General features: G+C 45.9%; 1 protein-coding gene and 1 non-coding gene across 6 annotated transcripts in view; both read left to right on the top strand.

Annotated features, from left to right (window-relative positions):
* Positions 1-9,942, top strand: part of STAU1 (staufen double-stranded RNA binding protein 1) — a 29,301-nt gene extending 19,359 nt beyond the window's left edge. For 2 of the 5 annotated variants that reach the window (XM_064674240.1, XM_064674241.1), the window contains 9 exons: positions 267-365; positions 1,704-1,934; positions 2,489-2,632; positions 3,193-3,339; positions 4,123-4,195; positions 5,586-5,905; positions 6,586-6,708; positions 8,173-8,258; positions 8,955-9,942. In XM_064674240.1, the coding sequence (XP_064530310.1) occupies positions 267-365; positions 1,704-1,934; positions 2,489-2,632; positions 3,193-3,339; positions 4,123-4,195; positions 5,586-5,905; positions 6,586-6,708; positions 8,173-8,258; positions 8,955-9,042 (1,311 nt within the window). In that variant the 3' untranslated portion in view covers positions 9,043-9,942. The remainder of the gene's footprint in view (positions 1-266; positions 366-1,703; positions 1,935-2,488; positions 2,633-3,192; positions 3,340-4,122; positions 4,196-5,585; positions 5,906-6,585; positions 6,709-8,172; positions 8,259-8,954) is intronic. The other 3 variants (XM_064674242.1, XM_064674243.1, XM_064674244.1) reach the window with 3 other exon arrangements.
* Positions 9,943-14,479: 4,537 nt separating this feature from the next.
* LOC135423864 (small nucleolar SNORD12/SNORD106) lies at positions 14,480-14,563 on the top strand. Its single transcript, XR_010434997.1, has one exon. It is a non-coding gene; the product is annotated as a small nucleolar SNORD12/SNORD106 (small nucleolar RNA).
* Positions 14,564-14,926: the final 363 nt, after the last annotated feature.

The following is a 14,926-nucleotide window of genomic DNA, read 5'->3' as shown; positions in this document are numbered from 1 at the left end:
ATTTTTAAACCTATTGGCCCTTATTCCATTTGTTCTTTCCTGTAACGAGCACATGAAAATATGAAGGTTTGCAAGCTTTTACACATACACCTTAATGAGCTTCTTAAGTTTCAGTTCTGTAGTATGTGGGCTGCATTTCTCCACATTCACATAACATGGCAGTAAAGGTTAGAGTACTTAAAATTTGGAGAGTTCAGTAAAGTGGTTGAATGGATAAAATTCAATTTAATAGGATCTTTATTTTAAATAGAGTATGCTTCTTTTAGGTTAACGGAAAAGAACCAGATGATGAAAATCTCAATAAATCTGAAATAAGCCAAGTTTTTGAGATTGCACTTAAAAGGAACTTGCCTGTGAATTTTGAGGTATGTTTATTTTACAAGCTCTAGATTTGTTTTTATTAGAGTATTAAGGGTACACATTAAGTTGAGTCTCTCCTAGATAAACCCAAACAACTGACTTTTAACGTGTCTTGTTAGTTGTGAATACACTTTTACCTTTGATAGACACCCTGATTGTCTCAGAGTTTATATGGCAAAGGGAAGAAAAAGGAAAATCCACCTGTTCACAAATTCATGCCCTAAAATCATCACATGAGTGAACAGCCATGCTGTGGTTGTCTGTGCAATCTTTTTTCCAAGCTTTTTGAAAAAGCAGTTTTACAGTGAAGAACCAAAACATAACCCCCCATTAATGGTTAGAACATGGAAGTGCAGAATCGAGGCAAAAGAGTAGAGCTCACTCTGAAAGACAAGGATGGAAGTATTTGCTTAACTAAGCACTGATCTGGACCACCCTCGAGGTGCAGAATCTCACAAGTAGGTTTCTTTTCTTGCCATGGGGTGACCTCATGTGCATCTGACTTTCCTTTCCCTTTGGCCTGGCTGCTTGCTGCCTCTTTGCCCCTCCTTGATCATTTCAGTTATCTTAAATCAGGAGCTTCCACAGGAGCATCTCTGTTTCACTAAAATATTAATTTATCGTGCTGCTTTCCTGAGCTGGCAGAGTAACGTTTAAGTCAACTATCTGAATTATTCTAGTAAGAAAATGCAGTTGTGTGTAGCTGAATTGCTTCTGAAACCATTGTACAAAATTTTACATGAAACTTTCAATTATTGCAGATTAGCCTGAGCATCACTGGTAAAAATACACTGTGGGTGGAAGCTCTGAATTAATTCTTACTTTTTGACTATATGGATATTTTGAAGTATGATGTGATGTGAATGGAGTTAAAAGACTAAATCTGTAGTGGGCAGCTGTCTCTTAGATGTCTCGAGAATTCTTCAGAACTCCAGAGTTCAGAGATCAGAATTTCTGAACTAAAATGCTGGATGCTAAGGAATTGCTTTCTCTGTAATGTTTTATTACTGTACCATGATATATTTAATGAGGTGATGTTACCTGTGGGGAAGTACACACTGATAAAATAGAACAGTCATATTTCAATACTGAAAAAGTAAATCAGTAAATTAAGTAAAATGGGTTAATGACTTACATGTAAATACTGTTTACTGCTTGCTGCATCTGATCTTTTAAAAGGATGTGCTTATTTGGGTGGGATGATGTTTAATTAGAGTGAGTATGATTTACTTTTTGGATTGTATGAGAATCTAAAATCTCTTTATCCGTAGTTCTTGAGAGAAGTTTGCTATAACCAATGTGCCCTACCATTTTTAATAAGTGTTTATCACGCTTTCACTCAGTTTTTCCCTCTGAAACAGGTGACCAAGGAAAGTGGTCCTCCCCATATGAAGAGTTTTGTAACCAAGGTATCAGTTGGAGAATTCATGGGTGAAGGTGAAGGAAAGAGCAAGAAGATCTCAAAGAAAAATGCTGCAATAGCAGTCCTAGAAGAACTGAAAAAATTGCCACCCCTTCCTACGGTTGAGAAAATGAAGCCACGAATCAAAAAGAAAACAAAATCAATAGTGAAGGTAAGAGACAAAAGGTTGGAAATTTGACTGTGCAAATAGTCATCAGGGGAGAGGCTTTTCTGAGTCAATTATAAACTCTCTTGAGCTGCTCAGTCTTTGCCAGCACAAATGAACTGGTACTTTGTTCCCACTCTAACGGGGTTCTGACACCACTCTCATAGCATTTATCAGTAAATTCAGGATGAAAGAGAAACCTTATACAGGAATGACTGGCACATAAAAATCAAGCTCTGACTTTCAAGCCTCAGACTTTACAGCTTCGGATTTTGCTTGATTTTGCTCATGCAAATTCTCTGCAAGCCTGCCCCTCCTAATATAGCAGGATTAGAACTTGTAAAGCTATTAGCAGGGGTAGGTTACATGTGGTCAAGTGTGACAGCAGAGCCAAATAAATTGAGTATTTCCCTTTGGCTGTGACAGTGTTTCATTAAGCAGCTTTTATTTCAGTATTTTTAAATTCCAGAGATGAGTGAATTCAGGGGCACACTGCATTTTGTCTATTGAACCAAACAGTCACAAATTTTGGCTTATTTCCTAAACATTGTTCTACGTAGCTGCAAACAAGTCCAGAATATGGTCAAGGAATGAATCCCATTAGCAGACTTGCCCAGATACAGCAGGCCAAGAAGGAGAAGGAGCCTGAGTACATGCTGATCACAGAACGTGGGCTGCCCCGGCGCAGGGAGTTCGTGATGCAGGTTGGTGTGTTCACTGCACAAATTTGGTGCCTGGCTGGGATCTCTTTGGTTTTTTTCTTATGGTAATCAGGTTGTCATGATGACAGAGGGATTTAACAGGATTACAGCCAGATTTCCATGACATGATTTAACAAAATGTCTAATGGGTTACATTCACAGGAGATAAAGGTTCAGGAAAAGTAATCTGAGTCAGGTTTAAAAACAAAATTGCATAGGGCACCAGAAATCTATGTTGTAACTGCCTGATGTTTTAATTAACAGGAACATTAATATTCTGTTAAGAGATACTGAGCTGCTTATTTTTTGTAAAATAGGATTTATTAACACTAACCTGGGTACCCAAGGTGAGATGATGAAATACAGCTGTTTGTGTGCTTTCTGTTTGGGTATTTTGTGCTCGAAGGCCAATGACATTGATAATAAATCACAACTTCTTTAGAACAATGATCCACTAGAATGATTTTGTGACTCCAGGCCTGCCAGAGACACAGATCACTTGTAAGGGAATTCCTTCACTACTGCTTAAGAATTGATTTGGTTTTTCTTCCTCTTCTGCCCAGGTGAAAGTTGGTGTACACACAGCTGAAGGAATGGGCACAAACAAAAAGGTTGCTAAACGCAATGCAGCTGAAAATATGTTGGAAATCTTAGGTTTTAAAGTCCCTCAACCTCAACCTCCAAAACCAGCATTAAAGACAGAAGAGAAGGTGAGTCTTGAGGAACCAGTGGCTCCTTAATGCTGCAGCAAAGGCTGGGCTGATAAGGGTGGGAAATTCGTGCTCTCTGCCCTAGCCAGGAAACAATTGTGTTGAGGGGACTGTTCTCTAACAAATAGTGTGCTTTGGACACATTAAGTGTTTGGTTTTTCAAGTAAATCAAAGTCTGATCAGAAGGCTAAATGAATGCATTTCTGCTTTATGGAATGGCTCAGAACCTGTGATAATTGATGTGTTGGTGTTAGAAACTTGCAGACCTGAAGGTTTCAGGATTCTGGTAGCAATAATTTTATACAGCCTTGTCACCAGTTGCAGTGGGAAGTTTGTTACAGGTCTCTCTGGTGGGTCCCTGAGCAGGGAAGGAGCCTTGTGCTCTGCTGGGGATTCAGCAGATGTTACCAGGGAGTTCAGACAGTACATCTGGGGTTAGTTTTCTCCTTTTCATGTATGTGCTCATATGTGTCCAGTGTGCTCTCCTCAGCAGTACCAATAACTAACAGCAGTTTAACTGGCTTTATTCTGGTATCTGGTTCTGAGTATGTGTTCCTAATACCACTTCTCTGGACTATGGATAGTTTTAGTCCTTCAGTGAATAAGAATCACTGAACTTTTCTCAGTAGTGATGTAATAATTGAGATTTTTGAATAATAATTTCTTCAGTAAAATTTTGGCTGGTCAGATCACCTGCATCTTGAAAATTTTAAAACTTGGGGGAGGTGGTGTGAATTTTAAAGGGATACTGTGAGTTTGAGTTCTTTTCCTTTTATTTTTAAGACCCCAGTGAAGAAACCAGGTGATGGAAGAAAAGTCACCTTCTTTGAGCCGGGCTCTGAAGAGACTCCAGCCAGTGAGTAACCTGGGTGAAAGCAGCATGGCCCTAGTGGGGGGCTCAGATCTGTTCCCTGTGTCCCCAGCAGTGCCACTGAGCACTCTGGGACGAGCAGGGCTGTGCAGCTGCTGCCTTGCAAACTAAATGGAGCCCTTGGGAAGGTTCTGTTCAAAGTCCAAAGAGTTTATTCCTCCCAAGGCCCTTTTTCTTGGGATAGAGAAAGGGTGTCAGCACTAACTGGAACTGGTCGTCCTAAAGCAGAGGTGGAGCGAGAAGGAATGGCCTTGTCCAGAACCACCTCTGTCTGTGCCTGGTCTCTGATGACAGAGCAGGGGCTGTGCCTGCACTTGTTTCAGGCAGTGGATGGTTGTGGGGGTCACACCCAGGTGACAGGCTGGAACTAAAACACCCCAAATCTGGCCACCCGTGTCCAGGCATTGCTTTCTGGAATGTCAGCTGGTGGGAGGAGTCGGTGTGGAAAGTTTGTCTATCACCACAGGTTTCTGTTCTGGAGAGCATGTTTCAGGTGCTTTATGTGTTTAAGTATAACTTTGCTGCTTAAATTATAAATAGCTGGGATTGACTTGGACTTCAGTAATATTTTACTGCACCCAGAAGATCTTGAGTAAACTTCCTGACTTCCTATTCAGATTTTGCTATCCCTGCTTTCTTCCATCTACACATTTTCGGTTTTCATGCTTAGACTTAAAACAGCTCAGTCCTGCAGAACTTCATTTGTTTGCTCTGCCATAGGTGACTCCTCAGTTTATTTCAGTAGCACTGTCTTTCCACCTTTCTTGAGCACACCTCTGCAATTTTCCCCCACAGCTCTGTATGAGTTCCCTTTGGAAAGCTGTTCTTATCCCTCTTTAATCTGTCTTATGCCATAATGTCAGTAAATTGCTATCAATTGGCTGTGGCTGGCTGTTTGCTGTAAACAGTCAAGTCTTGCCTCTTCACACTGTGGTAATGTTCCATTTTACCTTTCCTCCCTGCTTGTTCACACAATATATAGTTTAACCTTTGTGGACTATCTGCCACTCTCTTTACATTATTTAACAGTGGCTCTGGCCATTCTGTGGTTTCATTATTTGCTCCTACAGTTTTAAATGATGAAATAAAAAATTCTGAAAGCAAAAGATCGATCTAGAATGTGGTTGCAGCTGTCAGAGGTGTCTGTGGGCTTGACTGACCTGGAGAAACTGCTCCTGGAGGTAAAGGGGCCCAGAGTCAGTAACTCAGTAACTCTGTCTCAGTGATGCTGAAGCCTTGATTGGGCTCACCAAGTTTGTTGGTAGTTTGAAAGAGACTTGAAACAAATTATTTTTTCCCAAGTGGCTTTTGCTGCCTGTGTGGGCGGGAGGGCTCCCAAACAGCGGCTCTGCAGTGTGCACCTCTCCCCTCGCAGGTAATAAAGAAGATGAGTTTCGGATGCCTTATCTCAGCCATCAGCAGCTTCCTGCTGGAATTCTTCCCATGGTCCCTGAGGTTGCCCAGGCTGTAGGAGCCAACCAAGGACACCACACCAAAGAGTTCAGCCGGGCAGCTCCCAACCCTGCCAAGGCGACGGTGACGGCGATGATCGCCCGGGAGCTGCTCTACGGGGGCACCTCTCCCACTGCCGAGACCATATTGAAGAGCAGCAACTCCTCAGGCCACGTCCCCCACGGACCCCTGACCAGGCCCTCCGAGCAGCTGGACTATCTCTCCAACGTTCAAGGAATCCAGGTAAATGTTCAGCTTTCTGAGATTTCTGCCGGAGCTCTCCAAGCTGGCCCAGCCTGTTTGTTCTAAAGCTTTTTAGTTCTGATGGTGACTGATGTGTTCTGAGGCTGCTTGTTCCGCTGAAATTCATGTAAAAGTTTTACTTTACCTGTGACATGTACTGAACTTTACAGCTTTTTTATTTAGTTTTCAAATGTGCGTTTCTGGGCCACCCTCAGCCCTGATTCAGTGCTACTCTGAGGTCTTGGAAGAACAAAATCAAAGTGCATTTTCTGAAAATTGTCCCAGTGTAGGAACACAGTGGGCACTTGAACTTGGCTGATCTGAAATCAGGTTCTTTCACTAATCTTTCATACATTAACATTTGCTGTAGGCTGTGCATTTTCCTATGTTTGGTGCTTGGTGGATTAAAAAGCATAATATAGAAATTTGAAATGCAGATAGCAGTATTCAGAATAAAGGTCATTATTAAGTAGCCACTTTCATTCAAGAGGCTTGCAGAGCTCCTGTGAGTACTTAAAAACATTTTAAGTGAAGTTAAACTTCAATGAGAGTGATTCTGACTGACAGATTGATGAGGACAAAGGCTCAGCTTCATATATGGGCAAATAATCTGTAGCAATTGTGATACACTTCCTGTACTTGGTTAACTGAAAAGAATTAAATCCTTCTCTTTTCTTCAGGTTGAATATAAAGACTTTCCAAAAAATAACAAGAACGAGTTTGTATCTCTTATAAACTGTTCCTCTCAGCCACCACTGATCAGCCATGGGATTGGAAAGGATGTGGAGTCTTGCCACGACATGGTATGATGAACATTGCTGAAATGCTGCTCTTGGACCTTCCCTGAGGGAAGACCAAGGCTTATATAACTGCTGGGAGCAAGGACTTGGATGCTGTACAGCTCCCTGGCTAATTCTTGTCTAGTATTTCACAGGTTGCTGAAATAATGATTAATAATATCAGAATCTAAATAATCTAATCTGCTCAACGTGTGCTCAAAAAGCACATTTGGTCTACAAAAAGCACATTTGCTTCATCTTGATATTATTTGCATGAGCACATGATGGTAAATGTACAAAAAGGAACTTATAAACCATAAGAGCATCTCCAGCTTATTTTCCTGTTATATCAGAATGGGCTGATGTTTCACTGGGAACTGTGATAGTTGGGTTCACGTTCCCAGACTTCCTGCTGGAGTGGAATCCCAAGTGGAAGAAATGCAGTTCAGCAGTGGATAGCAGGAGACACTCTAAATCTGTTCAGCTCCCTTTATAAATAAGACCTTTTGTTAACAGTGGCTGCAATATTTCTTTGTGAAAGAATGAGCCTGCCAGACTGAAAGCTGCAGGGGACTTTGGCTATAAAAGACTTCAGGTGGAGCTGACAGGATGTTCCCAGTCTGCTCCCATTTGGAGGGACTGTTCTTGTTCTTCTGGACTCCAGAGGTGACCCCAGTGCAGCCTGAAGGAATCATTTCCAATATGTGAATACACTTAGGAAACCTGAGTTTACTCATTTTTATACTAAAAACTGTTGCAGTACTTTTCTATTTTATATAATTTGATTGTTTGATCTTTGTCACTTATATTTTCATGCCCATCTCTATGTCCTGCTGTGCAGAGCTCCTGTCAGACCGAGCACAGGGGTTAGGGCAGGAGGGAGAAGAGGAAAGGGCAGCTGGTTTGGATCTTAAATCATGAGCCCCTTCCTCTGGTCAGGGTTCATCTGTCACTGAGGCACCTGCCAGAGTCAGGGACATGCTGGAAAACTGCACCTGAAATTGGTCTGAATGAAGTTGAAAAAAAATGTCAAAGGAGGGGATTGACCTTGGCCTGGGCCATGTCACACTGGCCCTGTTAAAGAGTCATGTGTGCCTACCTGTGCTGTATTTTTGATTCTTGTGTAACTTGCTTTCTTTTTTGGCAGGGGACTTTTTGGTTCTGTGTATTTTTCTGTCCTTTCTCTTAAGCTCTGCACAGTTTGAGCAGTTACTAGTTTAGTGCCTTTTTTCTTGCTGTTCCTAGTCCTGTGTGTTAATTTTCCCCCACTGCTGAAACAAGTGCTGTGGGAATCCCCCAGTCACAGCACCATCCCACTGGTTAATGAAGCAAGATGAAATTCTACCCCATTGCATTTTCCACCATAATTATGCATCTTAAAAAATATATCACCAAAATTAGAACATTTGGTTGGTTGAAGTGAGTGCTTTCACTAAGTTACTGAACTGGCCTGAGGCTGAATTGATGAGTGCTCTCTCTTCTCTTTAGGCTGCACTGAATATTTTAAAGTTGCTGTCTGAGTTGGACCAACAAACCACAGAGATGCCAAGGACAGGAAATGGACCAATGTCTGTGTGAGTGGGACCCATTGACTTCCCTTGCACTGATGCAAGTTAACCCTGTGAGGGTCTGTAGGCAAATAACATGTGAGGGGTTTTCTTGGCCAGAAAAGTTAAAATGCTGGGGGCTGTTGGCCCTCCAGCAGGACCAGAGGAGGGTTGGATGATCAAGATTGGCATTTTTCACGTGTCAGGTGCAAAGTGCTGACAGGAGTGAGTGGGTGTGAAGTGTGGTGGCTGTGACCCCAGCAGTGGGTGACACGTGACAGGTGTGACCCCAGCAGTGGGTGACCCCAGCCCAGGGTGACAGCTCTGACCCCTGGCAGTTCTGGCCTCCCTCTGCTGAGCTGCCCCTTCCCATTTCTCTGTCAGGAGTGTGACTGTGTAGTGGCACTCAGCGTTCGGGGTTTGAGCTGCTCCTCTCCCTCTCTCTCACACACCTGTGTCTCACATGGAAAGGGATGTGCAGGGGTCAAAGCTCGTTTCCAGCAGAAACATGGAGGGGTGGTAAATTAGTCCCTTGAATGGGTTGGGGGGAGAGAAAGTTGAGCCTCTCATTGAGATAATAAGCTCTCAAATTAACAGTGGTGGGATTCCCAAAGCACCAACTGATTGTTATATGCACCCCAAATTCTTTGTATCTGATTTAAAGCATCTTATTCATGGAAACAGTGTTTTGTCTCCTAAGTAACAGGTGTTTTCTCATTTTAGATGTGTGAAACAAGAAATGGAAAGTGACCCTCTCCTCAAACCGGCGAGTGCAAACCCTTTGGGACAAACACTGGACAGCACTGCCTGAAACAGGCTCTTGACTGAACCCAAACCTGAAAGCACCAGAGAAAATCAAATGCTTCCTCTTAATGTAACCTAACTGTTAGAGTGCTACAGTCTCTACAACCTACTGTAGTGTCTAAATCATAACTGTTGCTTTTTCTTCAAACAGTGATACATTTTTAGTTTCATTATGTTGTTTTGATTGAAATGACACTATAAATTTTTCATTTAAAAGTTTCTTAATTGTATCTAGAACAATAGCACAGTTTAGAAACTTTGTCTTCTGAGACTGACATGTTACCTGTGAACTAACTTGGGAAGATCATATCCATGTATGTGGTTCTTTTGGTTTTATTGGAATAGCAGCGTTTCACTGGAAACAGGCTGTGTCCCACCATTTGAAAAAGTCCCATATTTTCGCAAACCAACCTTAATTATCCAATGGTTGAATTAATTAAAACACTTTAGGAATTTTAAACTTGGTTTGATCATTTTTGGTTTAATTTCTAGTTTTCTTGAGTGTGGGGTAGGGGAACTCGAATGCAACGTGACTTTCAGTGATCTCTGAGCTGTGTTTTAGGGGACTGTGCGTTGGTGGCTCACAGCTCCTACAGTACAGGATATGATCTCAATGTAGTGCATATAAAAACCGCAGATTGATTTTCCTTGAGTGCTTTATACTGTTTAATTACATCTCCATGTAGGGCTGAAAAAAATTACCTATGTTTATATATAACTGTGTTGCTTTTGATGTTGTGTTCCTGCGCACGGAGGGTGCGCGATGAGGTTTGCCTTGGTCCAGGTACAGCACGATAGCCGCGCGAGTTCAGTACTGCTTCCGTTCATTGTTTACGCTGGAATTTTTTCTCCCCATGGAATGTAAGTAAAAACGTAGTGTTTGTCACAAATAAATGGTAATACTAAATTTTTTTTTTTTTTGGGTTAATTTATTCTTGTAATGCCACCACAGGGGGGGCTGCTTTTTTGATAGATTTGTAATGCTTGTGCTCTAGTCCAGGCAGTGTGTGAAGCTGTGGAGTAACTTATGGTGGGTCCCTGCTCGTGCCATGCAGGGTGTGCAGACCTGGCAGGGAAGGGAATGCGAAGTGACGTGGCTACGGTTTGTTATTTGTGCCACAGTGTGTTAGTGCAGCTTTGTTAATGGGAGCTTAAACTGGAGTTTTAAGTGAAATTTAAAAGTCAGCTTAGACGAGGACCCTGGCACGGCCGGTGGGTGGGACTGCTTCAAGTCTCTGCTTTGAAGTTTCCTTGTTTGCTTGGAGTCCCAGCCTTGCCTTGCCTTGTGACTGGGGGGCAGTGCTGCAAACCAGACCTGACACGTGTCCGTGTCTCCTTTGGTGTGTCCTTACCTGCGACCTGTAGCTGTTCCTGCGCTGTGCAGCACCCGCAGGGACTCAGCGCCCGCAGGGACTCAGCACCCGCAGGGACTCAGCACCCGCAGGGACTCAGCACCCGCAGGGACTCAGCACCCGCAGGGACTCAGCACCCGCAGGGACTCAGCACCCGCAGGGACTCTGCCACAGAGAGCAGCTCCTGCAGGTGCTGTCTCAGAGCTATGTGTCTTGGCCGTTGTATTTGCATCATCCAAGGCAATCGGGCCACAGGAACTGCAGACCAGATTGCATTGAATCACGTTGGGTTTGATCATGATGAGCAAAAAAAAAAAAAACCCAAACATTGTAAAGTTTTTTTTTGTTTGTTTGTTTTTTTTTTTTTACATTTGTAGAACTAAAATGCTGTACATTTAAAAATTAAAAGAAACTTGCTAGGCTGAGGCTTTGTATTGCAAATTCTTCCAACTGAGAAAGTCCTTACCAAACAATTCCTATTGGAAAGGGAGCACGCTGACAGTGGTGGGAATGCTCTCCCCACCTGCACCTGCTGCTGCTGAGGAGTTTTCTCCTTGGATGGGACTAGAGCCTGTTATCGTCCCTGGATCCACAGAAACACTTGTTACAGAATATTAAAATACATTCCCAGAACTTGTTGTTGCTGTTGTTTTCGTTTAGGATATAGACAACTGACCCTTCTTTTGGACAAATCTCACCTGAAAGGACTCAGTCTGGAGTCAGCAGGGTTGTTATTCTTAATTCCCCAGTCAAAGTTTAGTAACATATGCAACAGAATTAAATGGAGCTGTACTTGGCAGCTATTTTGTTACCTAAGGATCAAACCAAAATTCTGTTTCAACCCACTGATCAAAGTCAGAAATAGTTTTATTTCCCTCCTACTCTATAAAGAGAAATGGTGGAGGTTCCACAAGTGCCTAACTGCAGGCAGGGATGAGATGTGTGGATACCACTTCACTAGTCTTTTGTGAAGCAACCCCATAGTTGTTTGCTGCTTATAATACTTATACAAGAGTGCATTTTATTATTTGATGAAACAAATTATTTTGTATAGCACTAGCAGGATCCTAAGGAAACAAAATTGTCTTTGATTAAAAATGACACATTATAGTGCTTTTAAACTTTACTCATTCTCCCACTTCCACTTTCACAGTATTTTTAGCAGCCTGCTAATAGAGGATAGTTTAGATTTTAAAAGTCCCATGTTAATGATGCAGGAACCTGTTCTCCACAGAGCTTTTAATGCTTCACCCTGTTCTTCCACTTGTGTTTATTATTTCCAAACAAAAGACAATCTCTTATGTTTAAATGCCTTTGTCAGTCCAGAAGGGAGATCAGTGCTCCCAAAGCAGGCAATCCTGGTGGTCACTGTCAACACCCTGTTGGTACAGCCCATGTGCTCACACTCGTGTTGGGGTTCAGGAGATGCTGCCACAGCCCCTGTGAGGGCTGGCAGGGAATACAAACACGTTTGTCTCAAGCTGTGGTACTTTCAAAAACACCCATGGGACTTTTAGCCTTTTACCCTCACCCTGGGCATGCCCATGAGGCTGGGCAGGGGCTCTGCTGCTGTGGGACTCACCCAGAGCAGGCAGAGGGACACGGGCGGGAGGTGCCAGCAGTGCCCACCCTGTGCCCAGGCCGGGCTGATGCTCTGGGGAGGAGCTGCAGGGCATGGGCTGCTGCTCTGCCCCGAGGTGCCACACCAGAGTTCCCACTGCAAGGAAACAGTGGGGAGAACTGGGACTGGAGAGACTTTTGCTGCTTCTTGAGGAACTTCCTGAGTCTAACGAGCCCTGACTGAGCTGAAGAACTCATCTTGCTAAAGACATTTTCCACTTGGTTTTTGCCATGGAGAATAAAACCCAGTGAAATCAAATAAATACAATACTAAGCTCTGCTGCAGCTGTTGAGTACCCCAGACCTTCTCACTTTCCCTTCCTTGCCAAGCTAGGCAACACAAATCATGTTTACAGTTCCTTTTTGCGCTGTGCATGTGACATGGGTTTGCAGTATAACAAGATTAGTTTTCCCTGTAATCTTCTTTAAAATGTCCTTCCTGTGATTGTCGTTTCATCTTTTGGTGTTCTGGAACTTGGATTAATGGCATTGAGATTTATTCCACAAGTCCTGTTTGATAGGCTGCTTTCAAGAATTAGTTGCCTACAAACACACTTAATCTGGAAAAAGCATTTTAATGGTACCTGAATTAAGCAGTTTCTGCCAAACATCCTGTAAGGCCCATTTATGTCCCTGCAGGATGTGCCTGTAGATACTACTGGACAAGTAAAACAAGGCAGGCTTATCTTTCAGAGCATCTGAAACACCTCCCGTGGCTGCCCCAGGCAGATTTGCAGAGCCTTGGCTGTATTTTGCAAACCAGCCAACAAACTGATCAGGTGCCTTTTCCTGCTTTCATCATGTTTCAAGCACCATCCCTGACCTGCCCCTTCTGCAGGTCCCTCGAGATGCTCTCACCTCCCAACCAGCTGAGTCAGGTCACCGAATCCTTGATGAGATGGTAGGACCTGGTGCCAAGGTGCTGGTTTGTGAAGCACCACAGGACAAGTCACCCTTCTCACACCTTCTCGAGCCTTGGCAGAATCTACGTGTGTTTTACAAACAGAAAAACCCAAAGCATGGAGCAACTACATGATTCTGAGCTAGTCTGGACCAAAGCAGCTTCCTGCAGCACTCAGAGCTGTTCAGCTCCTGTGTTTATTCCCCAGAAACTCCCCTGCTGATGGAAACTGGCTTCCGGCTTTGTGCCTCTCCCTGCCTGTGCCCCTGCGTGATTCCATTTCAACCCCCATCTTTTAGCTGGTGTTATTCCAGGGACAGAAGTTCCCGCCTTCCCCGGGAGGGAGGGCCATGGCTGCAGAACAACGCTGCGATGGGGAGGGCGGGCCGTGCCGGGCTGGCCTTGCCGAACACGGAGAGGTGCTCGCACCGCCTGAGTTCAGGACTCTGGGAATACCCTCCACGTGTGCTCAAGGATGGCATGTGGCACGTCTCCACTAGATCTGGATGGCTGGATTCACAGCCCGTTTCCAAGGCGCATTTATAGCTATAAAAGCATCAGTCACGGCAGTGTTTGAATTACAGGCTGGGCTGTTTTCATTCAAGACATCCTTTGTTCCCTGTTCCATTCCTGACGTTACTCAGTGGCAAACTAACGCAACGTGACTTGCCAGTCTCTGGCAGCTAAAAGCAAAGTACCCGACTGTGACACGTACCCCAGACACGGACACAGACCCGCGCCGAGCCCGTCCCGGGGAAAACAGGGGGTCAGCGGGCGGCCCCCGAACCGCCTGTGGGGCTCCTGCTCCGGGCTGAGGGTGATCAGAGGATGTTGGCACCGCACCTGCACGTGCCTTTGGGTGAGCCACTGAACACCTCTGAACCGGTGGGTTTTTTTTTTTTTCCAATAAGAAGGGAAAATTAGCCTCGCTCGCCCATCCCGGCGAAGCACGCCGGCCGCACCTCGGCCCCGGCCGCGCTCCCCCGCCATGAGGCGCCGCGCCCGCCCTGCCCGGCACCGCGAAATGGCGGCCCCACCGCCGCCGGCCGCGCCTCTCGCCCCCTGCACCGGCTCGGGGACCGCGGCAGCCACAGGAGGGCCACAGACGGTCCGGCCCCGCGCGGCCCCTCGGCGGGAAGCGGAGCGGGGCGGGCGGGGATGGCGGATGAGGCGGGAGCGGCCCCGCGGCCCCCCCGGTACCGCCCGACATGGCGGCGGCACCGCCCCCTCGGCGCGGGCGGGGCCTGCGCAGCCCATAAAGGGCCTCGCGCGGGGCCCTTCGGCCTCTTTGTGCGGCGCGGCCGAGGTGGGTGTGCGGTCACTCGGGGCTGCGGGTCGCGGGCGGGTGGGCCGGGGCGGGTGGGCCCTGGATCCCCATGTGCCCGTTCCCGGGGGTCGGCCGTGCCGGTGCGGGTGTCTGCCGGCGGCACCTCGCTGCCCGCCCGCTGAGGCCTCCGCTCGGCCGCCGGCCCGGCCCAAAGGCTCCTTGCGGGGCTCCGCCCGCGTTCCCGGTGAGGGGCCGGCTGTCGCGGGCGGGCCACAAAGAGCTCTCTGCACCCGCCCGGGCGCTCGCTGGTGGAGTGATGACTCTTTCCCCGTCAGAGCGACAGTGTTGAGCACTGCTGTCCAAGCCAGATCGTGTCTGAGGCACCAGCGGAGCCACCGCCGGGCCCGGGGGCGGTCGAGGGCTGGTAATGACTGTTCCTCGGTGCTGACTGTTCTTGTTTCCCTGCAGGGCGAGCCGGAGCCCGGGACGCCTCTGGGAGCCCCATGACCGGGGCCAGGCCGGCGATGGGGGCACGTACCCGGGGTGTGCCGCAGGGTCTGAGCCCCTGCGGGGGGGGAGCGGTGAGTGCGTAAAGTGACTGTGCATTAGTGGTTTAAATATATGCGTTTAAGTATATAATTTTTAATACGTTCAAATATATTTATTTCTGCGTCTATGCACATATAAATAAATTGCTCCTGCAACGCGTTGGTGTCCTTGGAGAGGTGTCACGTGTGGGTACGGCCGCTGG

This window comes from Pseudopipra pipra, chromosome 17 (assembly GCF_036250125.1).
Source record: "Pseudopipra pipra isolate bDixPip1 chromosome 17, bDixPip1.hap1, whole genome shotgun sequence".
NCBI lineage: Eukaryota > Metazoa > Chordata > Aves > Passeriformes > Pipridae > Pseudopipra > Pseudopipra pipra.
This window is presented reverse-complemented; position numbering and strand designations above follow the sequence as displayed.